The sequence below is a fragment of the Crocodylus siamensis genome, chromosome 15 (assembly GCF_052110815.1).
Source record: "Crocodylus siamensis isolate JL-2025a chromosome 15, ASM5211081v1, whole genome shotgun sequence".
Taxonomy (NCBI): Eukaryota; Metazoa; Chordata; order Crocodylia; family Crocodylidae; genus Crocodylus; species Crocodylus siamensis.
Genome location: NC_143409.1, coordinates 25,616,155 through 25,641,754, shown reverse-complemented (window position 1 = coordinate 25,641,754; position 25,600 = coordinate 25,616,155). Strand labels below are relative to the sequence as shown.

General features: G+C 43.5%; 1 protein-coding gene across 2 annotated transcripts in view; it reads left to right on the top strand.

The window, feature by feature from the left end:
• Positions 1 to 4,492: 4,492 nt before the first annotated feature.
• The window catches only part of PRTG (protogenin), a 130,121-nt gene continuing 109,013 nt past the window's right edge, over positions 4,493 to 25,600 (top strand). For both annotated transcript variants that reach the window (XM_090029369.1, XM_090029368.1), the window contains exons 1-2: positions 4,493 to 4,740; positions 6,028 to 6,330. In XM_090029369.1, the coding sequence (XP_089885495.1) occupies positions 4,686 to 4,740; positions 6,028 to 6,330 (358 nt within the window). In that variant the 5' untranslated portion in view covers positions 4,493 to 4,685. The remainder of the gene's footprint in view (positions 4,741 to 6,027; positions 6,331 to 25,600) is intronic.

The window sequence follows — 25,600 nt, the reverse complement described above, 5'->3', positions numbered from 1 at the left end:
TATTATTATTTGAAGGCATTAAAATTGTTTTATGTTATCAAAAATGTTATGTAAATAATTGCAAAGCTAAACACCTCATAGTACAACACCTATTCAATATTAGCTTAATAAAGGTTTTACATATGGTAAGATTCTCACGTCTATTAAATTAAATGTTTGTTCACAACCGTTAAATTAATTCTAAATACGAGTATCTAAATAATGGTCCAGTTGTTCTGTATCTTTTTACTGTCATCTTATGAGGTCTGAAGCATTCCTGCTCCATCATGTTGTGTTGCCACATGCATCAGAGGATGGTGAAGGGTCAGTAACTTCTCATCAGGAAACAAGGAAGAAAAATGTTTAAAATATAAATAATTATCTTACATGCTCCGTATGTACCCACATTTAACGTGAATTGGCAAGGGAAATAATGGAGTAAAATTTCTTAAATTGTTTTAAAATAAAACTAGCTACAGTAATGATGATCAAGTTATATAAATCAGAGGTCTAATTTTTCCAAAGTACTGAACACCAGCAGCCCCCACTCTTATGGAAGTCAAACTGGAAATGGAGTAGTGAATGTACATATTTACTATGTACATATATTACTGTGTATATATCTACTATGCATATTTATTATGACTAGTCTTGCTAAGCAGAAACCCTGCTTTATTTTATACCAGCTAGAGATTTTTAGAGTAAGCAAGGGAGGTTCTACACATAGTGAGTTACAATCATTAGATCACAAGCACATTAAATCATCCTGGTGTAATTTGAGCCTCATTAGTTAGGGTTCAATTTTTGGATCAGTCAACATTTGCTGCAAGAGAAAAATAATATTTACTAATTTTATTGTAGGCAAATTGTTTAGACACCATTTTAAGCACTATCAAATTATCCTTCTTCCTTCCTGGCACACTACGTATCCATGCCTGAATAATACCTTCAGGAAACAACAAGGAATAAATTTTCTAAAAGGACTAACGTTAAATCGAGTTAAAGTTTATACATTTAAAAAATATAGAGACAAATTCCTGTTACTCTATTGATGTCTAATTGACAACAACTGGTTAATAGGCAGACATGTAGTTTTGCTATGAAAAATACCTGCAAAATGCTGCAGTCATTTATTACATTATTGTCCAGTGTTTTGCATTTCAAATGTGCAAAACTGGTTTTTTTAAGTCTATCAGAATCTTGCAAGCTAAAATCTGGAGTCAAAGCTATATTCTTCTGTTCACACCAGCTCTGCAAACCAGATAACGCTCTAAAATGTGATAGGTTCACATTGTCTTCACTGGGTTTTGGGGTGTAGCTAACTGAAATTTAGTAAAAGATTCTGTTAATGATGCAGCACGAGAAATAGCATTCAGCTCATGTGCTCTTGGCTGTGTCAGCTCTGCAGCGCTAGCATGAACAAAAAGCAGTAAAAACTTGCTTGTCACTGAAGTCAGCAGTAATGAGAATGAATACAAACAGGGAACAGATCTGCTGAGTAAGAAGATGCTTGTTACATACATAGTATCTCTGAGACTAGAGCTGCTCTCTGAGTGGACAGAGCTTCTATTTCACAAGGCAGAAGCTTAATTTTCAAAAGTATGTTCATGGTTAAACAAGTACAGATTCTGTTTGCATGTTGTTATAGGCACGTTACACATCAGGGCTGGATCTGTGTGTCTTGGAATCTGTGAACATTCAGATGGAGAACATGTACGATGTGTGTAGAAACTTTACAAATTTGTCGCAGAGAGGTATGGCTAGTTTAGGAAGTCAGTCACACATCTGGAAAGAAATCACAAGTTAAGAGGAACTTGAAATCTCCAGTGCTAACTACAATCTAAACTGTAGTTTCTGAGAGGGGTGTCAAATATATCCAGGCTTGTGGGCTAAATGAGGGACATGGGGCCTGTCTCTGAGTCAAATCAGGCCTGCAGACAAGCCCCACGCACTAGAGAAAGCATACATGGCTGGACAAGTGCTGGCATCTCACTCAGTGCATGCCCTGGACCACCCCTGCACACTGTGTGTAGCCTGGTCTCACATGTGGGGTCAGCCTTGGGCCTGATCCAGTCCAGCCCAGAAACAGCATGCAGATTGGCCTCCTGTGCCTTATGCAACATGTATGCCTGTTCCAGCCCCACACCCATCAGACAGTGCGCAGGGCAAGGGCCAGCATGTGCCATGTGGTGCATGAGGTTAGTCTGAGACCCACAGGTTGGATCATATGTTTTCATGGACTGGATCCAGCCCACAGGCCATATCTTTGACACTCCTGGCTTCTTCCACATCTTCCATACAAGCCGTTAATAAAGTACAGATATGATAGCAAGTTTCTCAAATTATATGCTCATAGTTAAGACTGCTATTCAACAAGTTGCAAGAGTCATACTCAAATATCAACAACAAGCTTAAATCCACCTTGATAGAGGCAACAAAAAGGACATTTACTTTGGGGGTGAAGAACCATTGTTACAAAAAATGGTTGTTTGGAAGTGGTTTTAATGATACTATAAGAATTGGCTTGTAATAAACTTACACCAAATTGCACCGCATTATAGATTAATTACCATGCACATGTCCAAAACACAGCCTGAACACGGGGGGGAAACCATTTTCAAAATAACAAAAGCTTTGTCTCTTCCTGTGCTTAGCAGTATGACACCCTGTTCCCTGCCAGTGGCTCAGCTGCTCCAGAATGCTTGTCATGCCCTAGTGGCGAGTATTAGGAAATACCTTCCTGTCCATTTGTGATATCTTACAAGTTTTGTGGGAATCTTCCCTTGGCTATATTTTTATTTAGATAATCTGTAAAGTGCATATATATACCCTTCCTTCTGCACAACTTCAAACTAAAACAGCCAACTACCCAAGCTTCCTTCATTACCAGGCTCTTCATTACCCACTAAAACCTTTTGGAAACTGTATTATTTGGAAACCGCCCTTCCCCACTTCATTATTTCTGACGCCAGAAGACCCAGAATTAGGCGGTCAGTCTCTGGGGAGCGAAAGAGACTTCTGAGCTAGAGCAGAAGGAAGGGGAGGCTGAAAGCTTAACTGAGTGTGTGAAGGGGTCCAGTGCATCTTCTGTAGTTTGATGGGGGTTCCTCCTCCCTGCAGAGTTCATGAGTCCACAGGAAAGGGGGTGGGGGCAGGTGAATCTAGGAAGAATTGTCCGCTTGCTGTGGATTTCCTGAAGGCTGCAGGAAACTTGGAGTCTCAGGATGCTCAGCAGGTTTCTGTCATCCCCTCTGCTCAGGACTCAGGGTGGAGAAAATCTCCTTCAACTAGGAATAACCCCCCAGGCAATTGCTTTAATTTTGATATCCTACTTCTGAAAGTAAAAGAGCCTTGTATTTTATTTTTTAATAAAAGCATTGGTTTTCAGTAGCCCTTTAATGGGCCATACTAAGCTTGCCCATCAGTTTTTCATAATGATGTTCCAAATGAAGTAAATAACTTGGGAAATTAAATTTTTATCAATTTATCTAGGCACCACCTCTGCCCAAATAGTCTACTAAACTAGGCCCCTATCTTGAGTCTTCTACACAGGGAGGGCTGAGGCGGCAAAAACTGACATGGCAGGTTCCTTAATTTCTGATGTAAACATGCAGCAATCCCTTGTCTGATTAATTTTGTATTTTGTAGAACTTGCTTCCACGGCCCCAGGCCAATCCTACCAGTTTTGAAGCTATGTCATTTTTGTGATTTTAAAAGGCAGCATTGAGCGTATTATAGCAACTCAGCTGAAGTTGAAACTTTGGACTTGCTACTCTGCAGAAGTGTTCAATTGTGAAGAAAGGTTTGAACTATTTTCAAAACTCATTTGTAGTATCTCCTTTATTTTGCTTTTTTTGGATACCTTGAGGGCTTCACCCTTCCAAAGGGGGGCTGCAGTAGCAGGGAAACAGAGAAAGAGAGGACAGCAAAAAGTTATGGGCTAAAACTTGTTTGTTCGTTTCTGGTTTATTCATTTTTGTAACTCTGGGTTTAACAGCCCCTCGTAAGCAACTGCTGAGGAGCCGGTCGGTGGAGCTGATTAATGGACAGGAGAGGCCGGCTCGTGAGCGAGCCCCCACCCCCTCGGGGGGTTTTGAAACACACTGGGGGGAAAATCCATCATCAGGAGAAGGGGAAAGACTTGAAAGCCTGTCTTCAAACTAATCCAGAAATGAGGGAGAGGGAGAGACTTGGGGTCAGGTCTGGCTCTCTCCTTTATCTCCACAGATAGCTGCGACTCCCTGGAGATTTACAGCTTGAAAGCCCGTTGTGAGCGGGGGGAGACGAGGCGGCAGAAGCTTGGACTCATGTCCCCTCTCCCCCCAAGAGCATCCCCTGCACGGAGGGCCGCGCTACCCCGCCCCGCAGAGTTTGGGCGGGCTCGGCCGGCGGACATGTGAGCTCGGCCGGCCCCAGGTGCATTGTCCAGCCCGGTCCCTCCCCCACCCTTTCATCCTCGGCCCGGCCCCTCGCCCCTCGCCCTCCCAGAGGCCAATGGAGACTAGATGCAGAAAGTAGAGCCGGGACAGCGGCGCGCTCGGGGAGGCTCCGTCCATCTCCTGTCTCCTCCCCTCGGCCATTGATCGGGGCTCGCGCCAGTCGCTGTGTCCGTGCGCCGGGCTCGGCCACAGGCAAAGAGTCCCCCGCCGAGCCGGGCACGTCTGGAGCCGCCGGCCCGCAGGAGCATGCCCGGCGGAGCCCGCTAAATGGCGCCTCTTTCCCGCGGGACGCTGCTGCAGGCGCTCATGCTGCCCCTCTCAGGTGAGCGCCGCCAACTTCCCGGGCATCCATCCCCGCGGGGGCGCCCCGCCGCCGGCTCCCGCTGTCCGGCTCTCCCCGCCTCCCTCCCGGCCATTGTCCGCGCTGGCCGGAGCCAGGGGAGGGAGCGCGGGAGCCCCCGGGCCGGCCCCGGCCATTGTCCGGCCCGGGGGTGCCGGCTGCGCGGGGCTGTGCTGCCCCCGCCCGCGCCGGGCTGCGGCGCACGTGCTTTTATTTATGTTGCAGCCCGAGCCGGCGGGGCACGGGCGCGGCGGGGCCGGCCCGGCGGCGGGGCCAGCGGCACCAGGGCCGGGGGCGCCGGGGCAGTCGCAGAGCCCGGCTCGGGATGAGAGCGGTGTTAACAAAGCCCGGGCGGGGCGGGGCGGGGCGGGGCTCCTCGGGGCTGGGCTGAGGGCAGGGGCGCGGGCGGGAGGCCATCGGGTGCCCGGCACTGGGCCCTCCCCAGGCCCCGCTGCAAGCGAGGGTCGGGAGAGCACCGGGGACCTGCCGCGCGGCTCCGAGCGCCTCCGCTGCGCTGCACGAGCGAGCGCGGCAGCAGCGTTGAAAAGTTGCCGCCTGCGCTTGAAGCACAGGCGTGCAAAAGCCCACGTGCCCTTGCTGCAAACGACCGTAGTCGCTTCTCCCCGGGGAGTGGGTGCAGAGGGTGCCCGAGGCTTGCAGGGCTGCGGGGATAACACCCCTGGCTCACAATGGCTGGGTTTTGCTAAAGATTTCTAGTAAAATTAGACGTTTACGACTCGCCCCGTTCAAGATCTTTTTGACAAGCTTGTAAAATCAGCAGACAGCTTGTGCTCCTAGCTTCCCTGGGCAATGCTGCTAAAACCAGGCCAGCAAGGGCTCCACACCTGTATGAGGGCTGGTTTAGTGCAGTGTGTGGAAACCATCAGATGATCTTTTTTATACATAAGAGCGACAGGAAATTGGGAGAGGAGAAATTGCTTCTGCAAATATTCACAGTCCAGCATTTTTATATTGAATCTTGGTGAGGCAGGTTTAAATATTCAAAGCGCTACTCTTGCTTTCTCATTCAGATAATTACATGTATTTGCAAACTCAAAGCAGCATAGTTATTTAGGGCTGCCTTTTACTTTCGTTGGAGTCAGCTGCACAATTCCTCTTGCAGTCTGTAGGGGCAGAATTGGGTACTTGTTGGCTACAGAAGTATTTATATTGCACCACTTCAGTTAGTGTGTGCTTTCAGGTTTGCTTTTACTTATAATGATCCTTGTATGCCTGTACTTATAATCAAAAACCTATTTTCTTTCTCAGGAGTGTGGTGCTTTAGTGAGCTGTTTTTCATAAAAGAGCCACAGGACATAACTGTCACAAGGAAGGACCCAGTCGTTTTAGATTGCCATGCCCATGGTGAAGTTCCCATTACCATTACATGGCTGAAAAATGGAGCAAAGGTTTCTGAAAATGAAAGGATCTACACTTTATCCAATGGCTCTTTATACATCAGTGAGGTGGAAGGAAAGAGAGGAGAACCATCTGATGAAGGATTTTACCAGTGTTTAGCTCTGAACAAATATGGGGCCATTCTCAGTCAAAAAGGTCATCTCACATTAGCAAGTAAGTTCTGGCCTTGAAATCTCTTTTTTTTTATGACAAATACATAAAGTTATCAACTCAGTAACTTCTTCCAGTGTGTGACAACACTGCTAATAAGAATGTGCAACTCTATATATTGTTCTGAGCACGTGCAGACTTATCAAAAAGCCAGTAGAAATATAGAAAAGCATTTAAGCTCTGATTTAATAAATTAAACCAAAAATATTTGGTTTTTAAAAAGTATGTATTAGATGATTAGACAAATCCATCCCTGTAACCTCACTAAAGTTGTTGGTGTTTCACAGGTAGAGTGTATTATTCTGTGTACTTTCTCTTGTAATTTCTTGGGTATTGAGTTTTGGTTTGAGCCCTCTTGCAGTTTGACAATCTATAAAACAATGAAATGAACAGTATCCTGTTCCAAACAGGTTTTTTTTTTCAGATCCTGCTTGACAGGAGCTACAGTTGTAATATTAAAAATGTTTTAATATAAGTGAATGATTTGAAAGTTTTGATGGTACAACAAACTGAATTGTTGACCAGTCCTTAGATGCACAAGCCAGAGCAGAACCTCTGTGCAGGCCTGGGAGAGCCCTGCTGATTGAAATGTTGAGGCCTTGCATTTCTGATCCACTCTTAGCCAAGAAGGACTGGACACTGGGTATTTTTTTTTTTTTGGGCGGGGGGGGGAGGGCGAGGTTGATTGTTCAAAGCATGTCTTTAGACAAATACAGGGGTCTCTGTTGAGTACCATGAGGAACTTGAGATTGAGAACCAGATTTTTAGAGCTGTTTAAGCACCTATGAATATAGATAGGGGTCTAGACTCTGTATGCTTCTTTAAGCACCTGTAGACTTTTAATAATCTGTCCCTGAGTGTGCTGTGTCTTCAATATTCTTGGCCTCTGCTAATTTGAGGAATGAGATGCCTGCACTAGGAATCAGAATTAGGTCTGCTCCATGACAATACTGAGGTTTGTCACTAAGCTTTCTGGCTGGAACTGCAACATACATATATGTCACTCAAACACTGGTGGTAATTCCCAAAGGAATAACAGTCTCTTGTAGGACTTAGAGCTCCAGTATTCTTTGGCAAGATGGATTTAATTCATGGACCTAATTTCTCCAACAAGGTTTTCCTTTGCTCTCCCACACACATCTGTTTTCTGTGGAAGTCTGCAGCACTGATAGTTTTGTGGCAGCTCCAAGTAAACTGAGCATCTTTGGGTATTATCAAGTTAAATCTGAGATTGAAGTAACTTTTCTTAATTAAAACTTTAGTAAGAGAGTGTTGACTTTATTAATCAGAGTATGAAATATTGGGTCTGTTTATGACCCTTTATTTTCAGTATGTTCCAGGATTTGGAAGGTGTCAGGAGAAGGTCTAAAGGTTCCTTGCAGGTAGCTGTGGACTGTGAACATTCAAGAGATAATGGGGGGCTTGCAACTGTTTAAGGGTCATCGTGACACTTGAGAAGAGGGTGAATTTCTAGTTCCCTTAAAAGCAATGGATTCTGCTCCTTCCTGTTCCAGTTTTTATTTTAATGTTCATAGGATATTTCTGATGGAATGCTCAGAGGCAAAGTGTTAGCATTGGAATTAAATAGTCTTCATTAGGTTTCAGAGTCAAGGCATGAAGGAGACCTCTTGTCTCATGGGGGGCTGTTGCAGGTTCAGGTAGATGGTTCTGGACTATTGTTTAGAAATATATTTTAGTTTTCTTCTTAATAATTGGTGTGGTGGAGAACCGAATTTTAAAAACTTGCAAGTTCAGCAGCAGCTGGTTGTGTCTGCAGCTGTGGAATGTTAGAAAATCAAGAGTCCTTATTGCAAGGATTATTATGCAGCATCATGCACTGAAAGATACCCCTACAGGACATGTGGAATTTCTTGTGGGAGTCTATTGTAGCATCTTTTTGTATACAGACATTATAGATCTTTTACCAGAAATAGTGGCATTGAATCCCTGTGAAAATTTTACATTTCTAGAAAGGTGATTTTTGGATGGAGCTTTATTCAACATTTTAACAAGGAAAAAATTGTGACTAATTGATTTGCATTGTGTTGTGGAATGTCAGTTCTTGTTTTACTGTGCGTGCCTTTCTTTTCTGATTAAGAACTAAGACTGAATTCATGACAAAAGCATGTTGAACATTTTGCTTGGATTTAACAAGTTTTTCTCTATGAAAATAAAAAAAAACCCCATGTGAGATGCTTAATTTCTCAAATTACTCAGAGTTTATAAGGATAGAGATCATGATGGTATTGCATATAGATGGCTAGTGACTAAGCTGGAAGCTGTCTCATGTCAGTGTGCTCTTTGTAATATTCTTCTCTTAGAACATTTAATCAATCTGCTATTGGCCATAAAATGAGGCGATAATTGACATGGTTATTTTAAAGCCTGTAAACTGTGTATGCAAAACTAGTCTTGAAGCTTCTCTTTCAGAAGTGTTCCTTGTTTAATAGGCTTTGAATGAACTGCAGTTATTTCCAATGAATGAAAATAAAGTTTTGTAGGGTGATATCTTATGATCATTTCATTTAAGAGTAGTTGTCAAGAATTGTTGTAAAGGCAAAAATGACTCTATCTTGTGGTCAGAGTAAAGCAGCAACTATACATATTAAACAGTTGGAGAATAGGCATTAAATGGGCATTCTTTCTTTGGAGGAAAAAAGCAAATGGTGCTTTAGTCACTGATAGCAGCAGGGTGCAAGGATGTTCTTTTACTTTGCCTGGACAGAGCTTGCACCAGGAAACTTATCTTTTGCTTCCGAAGTGTAATGTTTAGTGTTGCATTTAGAAACTTAAAACTTTAATCTATCCAAGAGTTTTAAGATTTGAACCTACAAGGAGATCATGTCTTGGTTTCTAAAGTTAGGAACTGGAAGCTGAAGGTTGCACTCTAGGCAGAATTCCATTATTCATGTGCAAATTAAGAATTCACAGGGTTAAAAGGTTAGAAACTGGCCAGGATGAGGTTTACCCTGTGATAAAGAGCAGATGACCCTCATTCATTGGCCAAAGCTTTCATGTAGCTCCTCTGCAAAGTTAGTGATTGCCATGAATTGTTCTTGAGGAATGCAGAAATTCAAATGCGAGCAGGCCTTTCCTTAAGTGTCACTATGAGCCTTATCTCATGAGCACATCAGAGTAGGTCTGTAGGGACAAGGTTCCTCCCCAGAGGCCCCAAGGCTTTGCTTTCCTGTTGTTCATCCATGCACAAAAGAATTTGACTAATTTAGCTCCCCACGCCCCAAGATTCCCCTACTTTCTTTTAAAGAAACAATGGAGTTAAGGTATCAGATAGGTAAAAATAAATGTTAGTTTTGGTAGGTACTTGAAGTTGCTTCCAGCATAGAGTGATTGAAGTGCAGGGAGGAGGAGGTTCCTATTCCTTGTGGTTCTTTGTGAGGCCCCATGTAGGGGTATAATGCTAATAACTAAAGATTAAATGGTTTATGCAGGGTTCAGCCTATTGCCGACACTACTACTAGCAGAATTCCCACATGCTAGAATATTAAAGCAGTAATATAGGGAGACCTTCTATAAACTGTTGTTTACAGGTTGGGGTTTTTTTAATTTCTCCAATTTTCAAACGGAAACAATAGTTTGTATTTAAAAAAAGTGGCCATCTGTCTGAAAATACTTCTAATTAACTAAGTTATGCTTGAGATAAGATGGTCTTAAGAAAAAGTGGAGGAGGAGGAGGATTGTACTCTGAAGTCACTAAAGCCGGCTATTAGGTAGTGATTGGAACAGGATGCTAATTGTTTATTTCCTTTCCACAAAAGGTGGAAATTGAAGTCTTAAGATGGATGGAGGAGGCATGCACAGCTGTCTGGAACATTCCTAGATAACCCTTTTCTCAGCTTGTAGTCTTCAGCTGAATTGATCTTAAAGACTTAATTCTTAACCAGCAGGAAACAAAAGCAAAACTTTTTCATAGTTAACATGTAAATTTTTACATCACGTAAAAAAGAATATTTCAGAATGTCTATTAGCATTCTGGTTTGATTCCTGTTAGACCAGCTTTTCTCAACTGTGGGTCGCAAGAATATATGAAAGTGTCATGAACAAACTTAAAAAATGGATCAACACACTTGAAAAATGGATACTCCTTTAAAGGGGAAAATTGTTGGAAACTGTGGCTTTTCCCTTACAGGCTGGCAGGGTTCCAGCCTGCAAGGGGCTGCTTGGAGGCCTCCCATGCCCCACACATACCTCACCCTGCCCCACACACTGGCCTGGGGGTGGGGAGCACTGGGTCAGGATTGGCCATCCATGTTTGCAAATGGGTCCCGATACAAAAAAGGTTGAGAACCACTCTGTTAGACAAATAGTGGTCATGTGTTGAATTGCAGCTCATGAAATGCAGACTATTTTAACCATAACAAGCTGAACTTTTTGTGGCACTGACATGAGTCACAGCTTTTGAGTAGTCCTTAGAGACAGGGAAGTGCTTAACTTTTTATGGGCTTCTGGTCACGTTATGAAGTAGTCAGATACCGCTGTATACCAGGATTTGTAATGTATACCAGGATTTTGCTTGCAGTTCTTAAATATTTTGACTAATTAACAGTGCATTTAGCTGAATCACAGTGAATACGTATCCATGATAGGAGTGTTCTCTCCTTTGATTTAAATATATACATTGAAGAAGGTGTTTTATTAACAGAATAATAGCAATGATTCAACCCAATATACCATAATCTTGTATAGCATTTTAAATTCAAATTCTGTTCACAGATTTTAGAGTTTAATAGAATATTTACTTTTATTAAATAGCATCAGAGAGCGAAGAAAGTTGGGAGGTGAAAGATGAAAAACGAGACAGTGCTCAACTGAGACTGGAAAATGAGGTGGAGAAAGTTGACCAAAAGTTTGTGTAGCTGTTGCAGATAGAAGGAAGGCTCTGGCATTAATTGTGGCATGATGGTCCAAATCTTGTAACTTCACTGGTATTATAGACAGGTTGAGGAAGTTGAATGTGCGCTTTTTTTTTTTTTAAATTGGTTTTCCATCACTGCAGACCTAGTCACATAGGCTATATGGGAGAAGGATCTCCTTCTGAGCCAAAAAGAAAAACCTACTCTTTGATGTAGTTTGATTTTGATAAGTTTGGAAGGAAGAGGAAATATATATGTCCTGGTGTTTTGTGATGGGATAAAGAAATTTGTTGCGAGAACAGTAAAGAATCACAAAAGAGTTTGTTTCTAGTAAAGTTCTTTGTCCAGTGACAGAAGCGTGAGAAAACCAGTATTTCCCTTAAAGGTAAATGCTTCTCACTTCCACTTGGATTCTTGCAAGGGTTTTGAAGAATCAGGACATTTCCAGATTAAGCATCAAGTCAATGCAGATTAGCCACATACACTAGGAAGTCTTTTCTCCCTTTCAGCAATGGTTTGACTGCACTGATGTTGTCAACCACATCAACTCTATCATAGACTGACATAGCTGCCACAGGCCTTTTATCCTGTGCCCTAATGAAAACTGGTGAGAGGCTCCTTATTTTAGACAGTCTTATACCATCCACTTCTTCTGCATTCCCCACTGCAGAAGTCTTTCTGTGTGTGTGCCTGCACATGCGTTGTTTTCACTGTCCTTGTATTTTAATTCTGTATTAAAATGTGCCAAGTTGGCATTGCTGTTTATGTCCTTCCTCTCTGTTACAGCTAGCAAACTCATGGCTGTGTTGTTATACCTTATAAAGTTAAGGTGATAAAAGTAGTAAATAAGAGTTTTACAGGCTCCTTTTTAAAGGATCGTTCACTCTTGTTGGCAGCTCGCTTTGAAGCTAATAAAATTTTCATGTACCTGAGAAATGTAGCCTGGGACAGGCTCAGGACTGTTAGCTAGAGGAACTCTCATCACCTGCATGAGTTCCATTTGTGACCATTTCACTAAATAGCAAGACTTTTTTTTTTTTTATTGCAAAGCAATGTTCTCCCTACAATTGTGGGGTATTTTCCACCCCCTCCCCTGCATTGCTTTTGGTAGGAATTGTTGAAAGGGCATTCAGCATGGCCCCCTTTTGTCAGCTAGCTCTGATTATTCTAAAGAAAAGGATCTCACTCTAAGCAGTTGTTTGCCTAGAGACTTGTTGTCACGTCTTCACAATTTAACAGCTGGGCCTATTGATGGAGTGCAGAACAATTTAAAATGATGACAAAAGAGAACCTTGGAGGAAAAGTTTACAATTTTTGAGCATTTTAATACAGAAATTTGGTAATTTGTCTTGCTGGGGATTTTTTTTAAAGGCTTTTTAAAAAAAAAAAAAAAAAAAACATGTTCCACATCTTATCTTAAATTCTGGGGCCAGTCTTTGGTTTCAGTTTTGCATTGTTTTTTTCACTCCATCAATAGGCCCAGCTGTTAAACTGGGATTGATTACTTCCAGTCTTTATAACTGGTAATCACCACCTAAGTGAAAAAGTAATCAACAATGTCAACTCTCAGCATTTTGTTGAGCAAGTGTGTGTTGTATGGTCAACAGTGGTTACCAGAGTCAACCTTTAGGAAGCTCTAAAGCAGCGACAAATCCACATTTAAAAATTTGATTGTCTGTATAATTAAGTTAAGGGAGGAAAAAAGAAACTGTCATGTCTTGCTGTTTTAAAACCAGCTGATACTCAGTAGGCCTAATAATATAAGCCTGGACTGGAATAACTTTTTGTGTATCCTAATGCACTGCAACCATAATATTCTTAACTAATTTATTGTACAGAATACCTGTTTTTTTCCCCCTTAAAGAAAGATATGAAACCACAGCACCGTGTAAGGGTGTTAAAACTTGACTTAAACAAATCAGAAAGGAATGGAATGGTTTCATTCTTAAATCTAAATCAGAGGATCTTTGCAAAGATATCCTTGCATGTTAGAAAGGAGAAACTAAACAGGTCTAAATAAAGGCCAGCAGTCAGGGAAGTAGTTCCTATACCATTTCAATTGGTTTTTCATCTTTTGGCTCTCAATAGCTAATTCTGAGTAGTCTTTAAAGACTTCTAATATCTTGCTGGGCTGGGAAAGTGGGTTATATGTAAAACAAGTCACCCCCAGCCCCTTTTAAAGGCTTGCCTTTTTTTATGGCATGTCACTTAATTTATCTGACCTTTGCAAATGTTCATCTGGATAATACTCTTATTGTGCAGACCCCCGTTTTAAAATGCTTTTTTTGACTGCCTGAGTTTGGGCATGCTGGGAAAGAATTTTTGACACTTTGGTGCAACTGTAACATGGAAGAATCAGATACATAACTTTTTTCAGTGCACATAAGCTCTGCCTTGTGCATACAAAGACTTACTAAAATACTTCTCTCTGTTGCAAAAAAAGATATGATAAACCAGAACCTGTGTATTAAAGGAAAATTATTTAAAAGGTGATTTAGGGATTTTTTTAGGTCACTAGTGAAAAGTATTGTTGCTTTGTGCATCTAAAACTCCAGCCTGGTACTTTTCCAACAAGCATTTAGAGCTTGTTCCACTATTTGAGAGTTCCAGCCTGCAAGGGGCTGCTTGGGGCTGAGGGGAGTGGGAAAAAGGCAGTCAGAGGCAAGGGGCACCATATGCATGTGAGACCATGTGCATGTAGCTGGTAACACAGCCCCAGACACCATGGTGGACAGTAGCTCCCTGCAGGTAGGTTGGTGGCGGGGGGGAGGTAGGTGGAGGGCAGGGCACGTAGGTGACATGGGGCAGGGCACAACATTATGGGGGGGGGACTGAGGCAGCAGCTTGTGTGGAGGCTGCACAGTGAGGGAAGGAGTGGGGCAGGTTTGATTGCTGGGGTTGAAGGTGCTGCCCAGCCAGGGCAGTGTGTGGTGCCCGGGGCGGGGGTGGGAATGTGCAGCCGTGGCACCCAACAAGGGAACAGGACAAAACCACAGATGGCTTGTTGTGGGGCGGGCTGGCTCCCCACTGTTGTAAACACTCCTGGGGAGGGGTCATGTGCCAAGGCATCACGTTTGGGCAGCATAGGGGGCATGTGACTCCCCCCCACCCCCCCAATTTTTGTATCTACAGTGACGTGCAGGGCTGCAGTCCGGCTGGACTAGCCCTGGGCAGGAGCTGCTTCCACAGTTCAGTGGGCAGGAACTGCCCTGCCCACCCCTACGGCCAGCCCCGCCTGCTGGTCATGTCAGAAAGGCTGGCAGTGCAGGGCTTGAGGTGCTGTGGCTTGGGAGTTAGGGGAACCAGCATATCAGGGCAGCTCAGCACCACAAACAAGTAGAGGAGGGGCAGCTGTAGCTGGATACATGTTCTAGTGAGTGAAGGGGGAAGGATGAGCTATGGTTTTCCATGATAAGAAAAATCCAAATTAAATGCCAAAATAGGTATTTAGGATTTAATTTTATTATAATGATTGAGGCACTGGTAGGCTTCCAGCTGCTTTTAAAAAATTGATAAAACATTGGGTTAAACTGATACATACACATATATACGCACACGCACGGAGTGGTGTTTCATTTTAATTGAGGGAATCATACCTTCTGAGTTTTTAAATAGGAGAACTTTGGATTTTTTTTAATCAGAGAATTTTGGATTTTTTAACAGAAGTGCAGTCTAGTGAGGGGTCGGAGTGAGCGTGTGTAGCATAGTGAGGGGCTGGGGGAGTGGTCCAGTGAGGGACCAAGGGGTCAAGGCCCACCAAATGGGGCCTGAATGGGCCAGAAGCCATGTGTAGTCCAGTGAGGGGGCCAGGGGAGTAGGATGTGGAATTGGATGCCATCTGTGAGGCATGGGACATGATGTAGGGGTAGCTCAGAGCTATGCAGTTGGCCCACAACACCAGGGTTGCAAATGGGCAGGCCTCCCGCATTACATCTGTTAATTTTACATCAAATGCATGGCAGGAAAGAGCAGGACAGACTACCCTAAACAGGGACGGGGGCATCGATCTCTTTGGGTGCCCAGGAACTCCACCCCGTTACACTGTTACCGACAGATATACTTGCTGTTATGACTCCAGATATTAAAACAAATACCTGTTCCCAATTGCTGTACATAGATGATCTTTGTCACGGGATGGGGTCCCTCAGGATGGCCGTGATCTGCTAAGGCCCCTCAACCATGCCAGTTCAACCCAATGGGCACCCTCTATTCTTTCCTGCCACGTCTTGATGTAAAATGTAGTGTAGGGAGAGTGCCTTCACATCCGGTCAGACACAGTCCTGATGGACTTCCCTGGACCTCGTGGGTCTCCAGCCTTATGGGCTATATGTGTGGCTCTAACTGCCTCTTTACCACGCCTCAAGCCTCACAGATGGTATTGGCGTTGTCTCGCCTAGGCCTCATTATAATTCGACACTTTGTCTTCGCTGGGCTCTCCGCAGCCCTCGTCTCGGCGCCCTTTCTGGCACCGGGGTCTGTGTACCCCAGATGCTGTGCCCTCTCTGGCACCAGGGTCCCCATGCTGCAGTGGGCCCCCAGTGAGGCCTCCTCCTTCCCCAAATAGCCTTACCCAAATCATCAGTGTTATCAAACAACAACCAAACATAAGCCCCTGGGCTATAACATAACACAAGCTACGTAAGGTGTGCTCGGCCTCATTACATTACCCAGAGCAGAACTTGGTCAGGCCTCTTCCCTTCAGTTGGTCTAGGAATGCTCCTTCTCCCTTGGCTGCCAGCAGAGAACTGACCTCCCTAGTCCCTGTCCTGGGGTTTATATGGGCCCAGGGCCCTACCCCTTCTGGCCAGCTGACCAGGTACAGGTGCAGACCAATTTCCTCCTTAGCTGGTTGCCATGGCAACCTGCACCTGGGCTCCTGCCTGGCTCTTTGGGCTTTCCTCAGGCAGTTCCTATTCTTCTAGGAGCAGGGCACCTTAGTGCCCTGAGACAATCTTATAAGGTTGTTCTAGAAGAAATGAATGCCTTTAGGAGAGAAAAAAGCAGTAAATTCTCTTGGAATATGAAACAGATAGAAACAAGAATTGTTCTAGTACAGTAGTGTCCTTATGGGGTTCAAAAGTTTCAAGATCAGAAGAGACCTTTTCTGTGTGCATCTAGTCTGGTGCCCATAACATAGACCATAGGATTTCATTCTATAGCACTTCTGTGATTGTAGACACCATAAAGCCAGAGTGGTAGGGCTTGAATTAGAATATATTTTTTAGAAAGATGTGCAACATTCATTTCTAAATCTACAAGTACTGAAGTCCTGCTGTTGGAATGGATTGTAACTTTTTTATTATCTACCTTCTTTCTTTCCTCACGGTGGATGTCAGTAGAAAGTCATAATATTTTCTTATGCTCACTCCAACCAGTCTACTAGCAGATTGAGGGAAGTGATTATTCCCCTCTTTTTGGCACTGATGAGGCCACATCTGGAGTACTGTGTCCAGAGGCAACCCAAGCAGGGTGTGGGGCCCAGAGCAAATCTGCCCATGTGAGGCCCCGCCCCGATCCTGGACCCGAAGACGGTGCTGCTACTGTTGGCAGCAAGGGGGAGGGGGTAGCGAGTGGCTGGAAGCGGAGCTGCTGCTCTTCCCAGCTCCATGCCACCGCTGCTCTGCCTACCTCCACGGGGCCCCCTGAAGCGTGGGTCCCAGGGCGGTTGCCCTGATTCCGCCCCCCCTCCCCCAGGGACGGCCCTGACTGTGTCCAGTTTTGGGCCCCTCACTATAGAAAGGTTGTCAACAAATAGGAGAGAGTTCAGAGGGCAACAAAAATGGTTCAGGGGCAGGGGTCTGACTTCTGAGAAGAGGCCGAGGGAACTGGACTTATTTAGTCTGGTGAAGACTGAAAGGGGATTTAATAGCAGCCTTCAACTCCCTGAAGGGTGATTCTGAAGAGGATGCAGCTAGACTGTTCTCAGTGATGGCAGATGACAGAACAAGGAGAAATGGCCTCAAGTTGCAGCAAGGGAAGTTTAGGTTGGATATTAGGACAAACTTGCTCACTAGAAGGGTTAGTAAAACACTGGAACAGGCTGCCCAGAGAGGCGGTGGAATCTTCATCCTTGGAAGTTTTTAAGACTCAGCTAGACAAAGCCTTGCCTGGGATGATCTAGTTGGGGATGGTCCTGCTTTGAACAGGGGGTTAGACTAGATGACCTCCTGAGGTCCCTTTTAATCCTAATTTTCTATGATTCTGTCAGAGAAACCTGTAGGAAAGCAGGCTTGTGAAACAACTGGAAAAGTATCTTTGCTTAAGTTTGGCTGCCTTCCATGCTCTTGAGGGAAAATATTTCTGTCCATGGGGGGCAATGTAGTTAGGCTAGATGGCTGAATTTAAGCCCAGTTAGAGTGTGCCTCTGATCTCAGTGAGGACACGAACTAAAGGCCATTACCTGTTCTGTACTTCCTTTCAGAATGAAAACATCTGCACCAAGGTCCCCATTCAGGAAATCATTAGGGCATATATGTAATTCCACCTCTGTTCTTGACAGTTCTTAAGAAATGAATTAAGTTTTTTTTAAGCATGTCCTTAAGTTATGTCCCAAATCAGAATACCTTTTTGAGGAAAAAGGCCAAAAAAAGTGTAGGTCTCTTACTAAATGAAGAAAGCAGTCTAGTTCTGGATGATGCAGAAAAGACTTTTTAATGCCTTTTTTACTTCAGTCCTCATAAATAAGGTCAGCTACCAGAAGACAAGCACAGTTGGCAGGAAAGTTAGGCAAGGAAACAGCCTGTGGTAGTGGAAGAACAGGTTAGGGATTACTTGGAGATACTTTCAAGTCAGCAGGGCTGGTTGGGGTACATACACCCTAAGAAACTGAAGGAATTGGCTGAGATATTTCAGAGCCATTAGATATTCTCTTTGAGAACTCATGGGAGGTTAAGTGAGGTCATAAATGATTGGAAAAGGGCAAATAAGAATGCTCATTTTAAGAAAGGGAGGTTCCATGCCATTACAGACCCGTCAGCCTAACTTCAGTATTTGAAAAGACCTTGGAACAAGTCTTAAAGGAATCTGTCTTGAAGCATCTAGAGGAGAACAAGGTGATGAGGAACAGCCAGCATGGATTCACTAAGAGCGAATCATGCCTGAATTTGATTTCCTTCTATGGTAAGGTGACAGGCTCGGTGGATGTTGGGGAGAATAGTGGATGTGATATACTTCGATAAGGAAGTAAAAACAAGATGAAATTACTGGTTGAATCATCATGTTGAACAAATAGTCATTGATGGCTCAACGGTTGGGAGGATGTGTATCAAACGTGTATCTTTCCTGGGTCCAGTACTGTTCAGCATCTTCATTAATGATTGGGAAGTTGGGATTGAGTGCACGCTTAGCAAATTTGCAGATGACTGGTTGGAGCTGCAGGGAGTTGGATGGAGTTGCAGGGCCTGGGGAGAAGGGCTGGGATCCAGAATCTCCTGGAGAAATGGTGGATAGACCAGTTGGAGGAAAATTAAGAAGGACAAGTCCTGCACTTGGGATGGAATAATTGCATGGATAAATACAGGCTGGGGAATTTTGTAGGCTGCATTACAGGAAGACCTAGGGGTTAGAATGGTCCATAAACTGGCTTAGCAGCCAACAGGTACTCTTGTTGCAAAAAAAAAATGCAACATGCTGGGATGTATTAACAGGAGTATATTGCAAATCAAGGTAAGTGACTCTTCCACTCTTTTTGGAACTGGTGAGGCCTCAACTTGGAATAATTTGTCCAGTTTTGGGCCCCACACTTCCAGAAAGATGTGAAGAGGTTAGAGTCCAGTGGAAAGTGACAAAAATGATTAGAGGCCTGGGAACCATGGTTTATGAGGACAGACTGAAATAACTAGGATAATTGTGTCTGGAGAAGACAAGACTGAGGGGGGGATTTGACTACAGCCTTCAAATACCTAAAAGGTAATTAAAAAGAGGATGAAGATAGATTTTTCTTTGTGGCTGTAGGGGCAGGGCTAGAAAGAATGCCTTCACACTGCAGCAGAGGAAATTTAGGTTGCAGTAGGTTGGAAGAACTTTCTGACTCTGAGAGTGGTTAAGTATTGTGACAGACTACTTGGAGAAGTTTTGGAGTCACCATCCCTGGAAATTTTCAAAAGGAGGTTAGACCGATAGTTGGCTGGGATGGTTTAATTGGGGATAATCCTGCCTTGAGCATGGGGCTGGACTAGATGACCTTCCAGAGCCCTTCCAGTCCAAGTATTCAATGATCCTAATTACAGCCAAAGATGTCACTGAGCTTGGGTAATGTATCTGTAATTGCATTTATACGAAGTGGCACATTGCTACAAAACAGAGAATGCTAACCAGTCTAAGAGTTTAAAACCGTTTTCTTTGTTCAGTAGGCTTAGTTCATTGTGTTGAATGCTAGAATTAGGCTTTTGATCTTATTTACAGCCAGACTGTCTTGAGAAAGAAGTGTGCAGTTATTATGGGGAACTGTAGTTTCATTTTCTAAGTGATTTTTTTTTTTTTTGAGGAACACCGTTGAAAGAAATAATCAGTCTGGCCAGAGGGAAAGAGGTGAAAAGTTACTACAAGCATTTAACATGTCATCTGGTGTCCTTTTAATATATAGCTAGTGGGTGGTTAAACTAATGCTTTGGAGACTGTGATGTGCATCTTTGCATACACTGATGCATAAATGTGAAAACCGAAGGGGATTACATGGATAGACCCAACCCTGTAACTTCAGATTGATTTTCAGCGTCTTCAGATCAGATTCCTTTGCATAATGATTGATAACATTGTTTCCATTCCAGGAAAAGAATTTTCTGTGTTGGAATTTTTCACCTACAAAAAAACCTAACGTATCTTGATAGCTTCATTGACTAATTAATAGATTTATCAGAGGAGAGAAATTAGATGAGTTTATTTTAGTAAATGTAGTCTTATTATCAGGGATCTGGGTTTTCCGTTTGCTACAGAAAGACACAGAAAAGGGTAGATTTTCTCCTTTTACGGAGAAAAACATGGGAAACGTGTTCCAGCTGGTGAGGGGCTGGGGGGAGTGGGAGGAGGTCAGTCAGGCAGGGGGCTGTGAGTGGAGTGAGGGGCACTAGCAGGGCTGGGAGGCTGTGGCTTGGGTGTGAGTGGCTTGGGCAGGGGCAGGGCATTGGCATATTAGGGCTCCTCGGTGCCACAAAATGCAGTGGGGGAAACAACGCACAGCTGCAGCTGGACCCGCATCCATATCCTGGTGAGCGAAGTGGGGCAGGGAGAGCTCTGATTTTTCTATAATAAAAAAATCAAAATGAAACACCAAAATATGTAGGTATTTAGAATTTATTTTATTATAATTCCACATTGTGTTAAAATTGTAAATATATCACTTAAACATTGCATTCAACTGGGGTGTGCGTGCGTGTGTGTGTGTGTGTGTGTATACACACACACACGCACTAGCTAATTGCCTGTCAGGAATGACGGATTTCAGGGAGTGTTTACATGGCTCCCCCTCACCCCCTGCTCACCCTTCAGGGTCGGCCATGTAAAGAATCCCTTCTCCACTGCCACTGCTGCCTCCTCCAGCCTCTGGCGCGGGGGCTTCCTCCCTTCCCCTCCCATTCCTCCCTCCCTGCTGCCCCCCCCTCTGCCAGCTGTTCTTGGAGCTGGGTGGCAGAGGGGCACTGGCACCATGACTGCCCTTTCCCACTTCCTTCCCTTCCTTCCCTGCCACCTAGCCCCAACAAAAGCTGCCACCATGCCCCCACTTCACCTCCCCCTGCCCCACGCCTGCCCAGATCCGCACAGCCTCCTTTCCTCCCTGCCACTTCCTCCTCCCTGCCAGCTGTTATCGGGACCCCCTTCCTGCTCCCCTCCCTCACTGCCACTCAGTCACAACAGTAGCAGCCACCATGACCCCCCCTTCACTTCCCCCTCACCCAGGTACCCTTCGTCTCTCCCTCCCCCAGCTGTTCTGGGAGGCGTCAGGGATGGGTGGCTGGGGGGCACCACCACCGTGACCCACTCCCATCGCCCTCAGGCAGGGAGGCGTGGGGAAGCCCCATTGCTTGGGCAGCTGCGGCACGTTTGCCAGAAACTTCCTGTCAGCAGCTCAAACTTGGGCCCGCATAGCCCAGACCCGTGTAGCCAATCACTGCCCGCCCTCTTGGTGACACATGTGCAGTCGGTTAAAAGCATTATGGACAGACAGACAGAGACAGACTAAGCCCTTTATTTTGTTAGATATATATATCCTGGACCAGACCAAAGGAAGGTGAGCTTCTGAAGGCCAGCCAACATGGCTTTGTGACTGGTATGTCTTGCTTGACCAATCTCATCTCCTTCTATGATCAGGTGACATGAGCCCTAGACAAGGGAGATGACGTGGATGACATATATGTGGATTTCAGGAAAGCCTAGTTCCCCACGATGTTCTCATGGCTAAGCTTGGGGACCTGTGACCTTGATCATCTTATGGTCTGATGGCTAGGTAACTGGCTACGGGGTCAGACCAAAAGAGTACTAGTTGATGGGAGCAAATCAGTGTGGTGTAGGGTGACCAGTGAAGTCCCTCAGGTCTCAGTAATTGGGCTGGTACTCCTTAACATCTTCATTAAGAATCTGGAGTCGGGAGTCAGATGCAAACTAGCAAAGTTCGCGAATTACACCAAATTATGGGGGAAGGCGGTCAGACCGCAGGACAGGCTGGGGATACAGGTCGACTTGGACTGCTGAGCTTGTATGTTGAGGGTTCTTCCTTCTTGGTAGGAAGAACCCTCAATGTACTTACAAACTCAGCAGTGCTACACTTGCTAGCACCGTGGCTGAAAGAGAGTTGGGGGTCCTGATTGACCACAAGATGAATGAGTTACCAGTGCGATGCTGTGGCTGGCGAACTCTGGCATGCATCTACCGGTGCATCTCAAGCAAAACCAGGGAAGTCATTCTCCCACTTTACTCAGCCTTTGTGAGGCCGCAGCTGGAGTACTGCATCCAGTTTTGGGCCCCCCACTTCAGGAGAGATGTGGAAAAGCTTGAGAGAGTCCAGAGGAGAGCCACTGGTATGATCCAAGGCCTGGAGGAGAGACTGAGGGATTTGGGACTCTTCAGTCTGGAAAAGAGAAGGCTCAGTGGGGACTTAGTAGGAGACATTGGGACCTGGGAGAACAGCTGTTCACCAGAGCTCCCCAGGGGATGACAAGGTCTAATGGCTATAAACTCCAGGAAGGCCGATTTAGACTAGACATAAGAAAAAAGTTCTTTATGGTGCATGTGTCCAGGGTCTGGAATAGACTCCCCCCTAGAGGTGGTGGAAGCACCTACTCTGGACTCTCAAAAAACAAATGGATATTTTTCTTGCTGAGATTACTTGATCCCAGCTGACTTCCTGCCTATGGCAGGGGGGCTGGACTTGATCTCACAAGGTCCCTTCCAGCCCCTAATGTCTATGAAATATATATGTGTGTGTGTGTGCTGTATATATGTATATATACAGTGGTGTTTCATTCAGTCATGGAAAAACAGATTTTGTGGATTTTTTTAAATCAGAGAATTTGGGATTCCTGCTTGTTATGAACCTAGCATCTGGCTGTATGTTCTACTAACCATGGTGCTTCTTAGTCCACATGTAATTGAAGAGGGAGAGCTGCAGCTCATTTAACAGACCAAATGTCATCACGAGTCTTCTGAGGATCTTGCAAGGAGAGTTCAGGTTTTAACGCTTGGTTCAGTTTCAGGCTATGTTAGACTAAGAAACAGCTGAAGAATCTAACAGAGAAAAACAACTTGTTCTTATTTTTTAAATCTCCTCAAGCCATCCAAGAAGTAATGAGCGAGCATTTGTATGAGGAATGGGTAGTTAGTTCTGTGTTGGGGCTTTCCATCAACCTATCAAAGAGTGGCACTTTCAGCTCTTTAGAAGTGTGCTCTCAGCCATTCACTTCCTGTGTATATTAGTAACTTAAGAAGAAAGGGAGGGATGGGTGTCAACTGAGAGAGCTCAAGGAGTGGAAGGAAGTTTTTCATTTTCATTTTCCCTTTTTCATTTCCCTTCAGGTTCTAACATTTCTTAGAGTTGAACCATCTTTGTTTCCCATGCCAGTTATCTAATGCTCTTCTCTCTCTGTTCTATCTTGTCTTGGCCTATTTTATCACTTACTGGTTTTGACATATAAACACTTCTCTTCCTTGTCACTTGTCCTACTCCTCCATTTTCTCACCACATTCTAATTTGAATGTCTGATGGATATTATTTTTGCTGCATGCGCTCTAGGTTTTGTTTCACAAAGTCCTCTTTTTTCCTTATGCTTTAGGTTTTTAAAATTGCTATTTTTTGAAACCCTGCCTCTCCATTGTGTTTTTAGCATTTGAGAAATTTTGGTCATTCTGGTGATTAGAGGGAGGTGCTGTTCAAGTGTTGTCTATCACTTGCATCTTCTTTCCCGATGTTGTTACCCTGTGTAGGCCACAGTTCAGTTCAGCACTTCAGTGTATGCTTGAATTCTTCCCTGCACATACAAATATGTTAAAATGTCAGTGTCTTTAGTAGAATCCAAGTACATGCTTAAAGTTCAGTACATGCTTAAATGTTTCCTTGAATAGGCATGCTTTTCTGAATTGGAGTTTAGTCTTTAATACTGAAACTTTAAGAAGCTTCTAGTTACTCCTGCTACCTGCTCTGAGGGCTGGATCCTGTGTCTGTTAAAATCTGGTGCATTGTTATATTTTAATACTACTTTCAATATTCTGTAGAAGCATGACCTAACTTTGAATATTCCTATACACTTAATGAACACTTAGTTAAAGAAAACTGTCTTATCAGGTTTTTTACATTATGCTATCCTAGTAATTCTATGCACAAAAATGGGGGGTGGGGAAAGAGCAGCAAAAGGGTACCATGTTGGGGTTTTTTGCATCTGAAAGCTCTTATTCTGCCACAGTGAAGGGGTTTTATGATTTGTATAATTTCCAATTTAAAATTATGCTTGTACTTTAAAGTGGAGGTAGAAATTTTGCTGTTTCACTGAGATTTTTTTAATGACTAGACAGAGGTATAAGGTCCAGGATTGTGCCTGAAATGGTTTGACAGTCGTTTGAGAATTGGATATGTAATGTGTTTAAAAGGAGGCAACATTTATATATTAGCAAGTAATACATGTTGTAGTTTTGCTTTGTAAGATTTTTCATGTTACTGTCTTGTGTGATTTGTTTCTTAAGAAGACAATGCCTTACACTTGAGGCTTCTTGTTCAAAAGTTTAATTTTTTTGGATATGTTTTTCTTTTATACCTTTAATTTTACCTAAACACGTATCTGTATTTATATCTATATATCAGCAAATTTAGTTACTTAACTAGAGTGAATGGTTAAATTACCACTTTACTATCTCCATTGTGGCTTGTGGTAAATCCCTAATAACTGTAACATATGCCTCAGGCGGAGCTGTGCATTATGTATGCTCTTTGTAAATAGAATTCATTGAGTTTATGAAGCCATTGACAGGCATTCATCATTTTGTTCATTAAACTTGTCTGTGACATCCGGCAAATTGATGTTAACTGCAAATATTCTTTGTGAGTTCTAGCACGACTCAGTCATTTTGCCTGAGGAAAGAAGAACTTTGTACATAGTATGTCCCAAATTACAAGGGTGAGACTTTGTTTAAAAAAATGGGCATATAACAAGGTGCTTTGCTATTTTTTTATGCTTATTTCTATAAACAGTAGTGACCCACAGCTTGCAAACAAACTTGCCATTGATTTCTAATAGAGAATGAAAATGAACACTCCTCTTGGTAGTTCAGCTAGGCTGTGCCAAAGAAGCAGCTAATTTGTTTCACATCACTGTTGTAAAAATTGACATACCACAGCTATGCAGTTATCTACACAATCACAGAATGTGAGTTTTTATTTTGGTGAAGTGACTTTCAGTTCATGGGACTAATAAATTAAGCTTAACCTTTTAACTGATTTTTTTTTTTTTTTTTTTTAAAGAGTGGATATATTGCACGTTTCATTGGTAAGGGTTTATAATATGTTTATGGTTTATAGTCTGTGTGTGTGTAAGAATATATGTTTATGTGTGTATATAGATAAGAAGATCCATCAAAAATAAGTATAAGAAGATCCATTTAAAAAAAAAATACTACTGAATGACTACATACATATATACGTATATATGTATGTAGTCATTCAGTAGTGTTTATTTTTTTTTAAATGGATCTTCTTTTATGTCAGTTGTATTGATATTTCTGTGTTTGGAGCACCAGGCTCTTGAAGGAATGAATATCAGTTGAATATGAAGGGATTTAGATGTCGGGCCCCTCTCTGAAAATGTTAGCACAAGTTCTATGTGTTAATTCCCAATACTTAGCACTGAATACTTACTACTTACCGTCTTTGATAATCTTTGTGCTACCTGGCATTACTTATTGCATGATTGAGTGCTTTACTA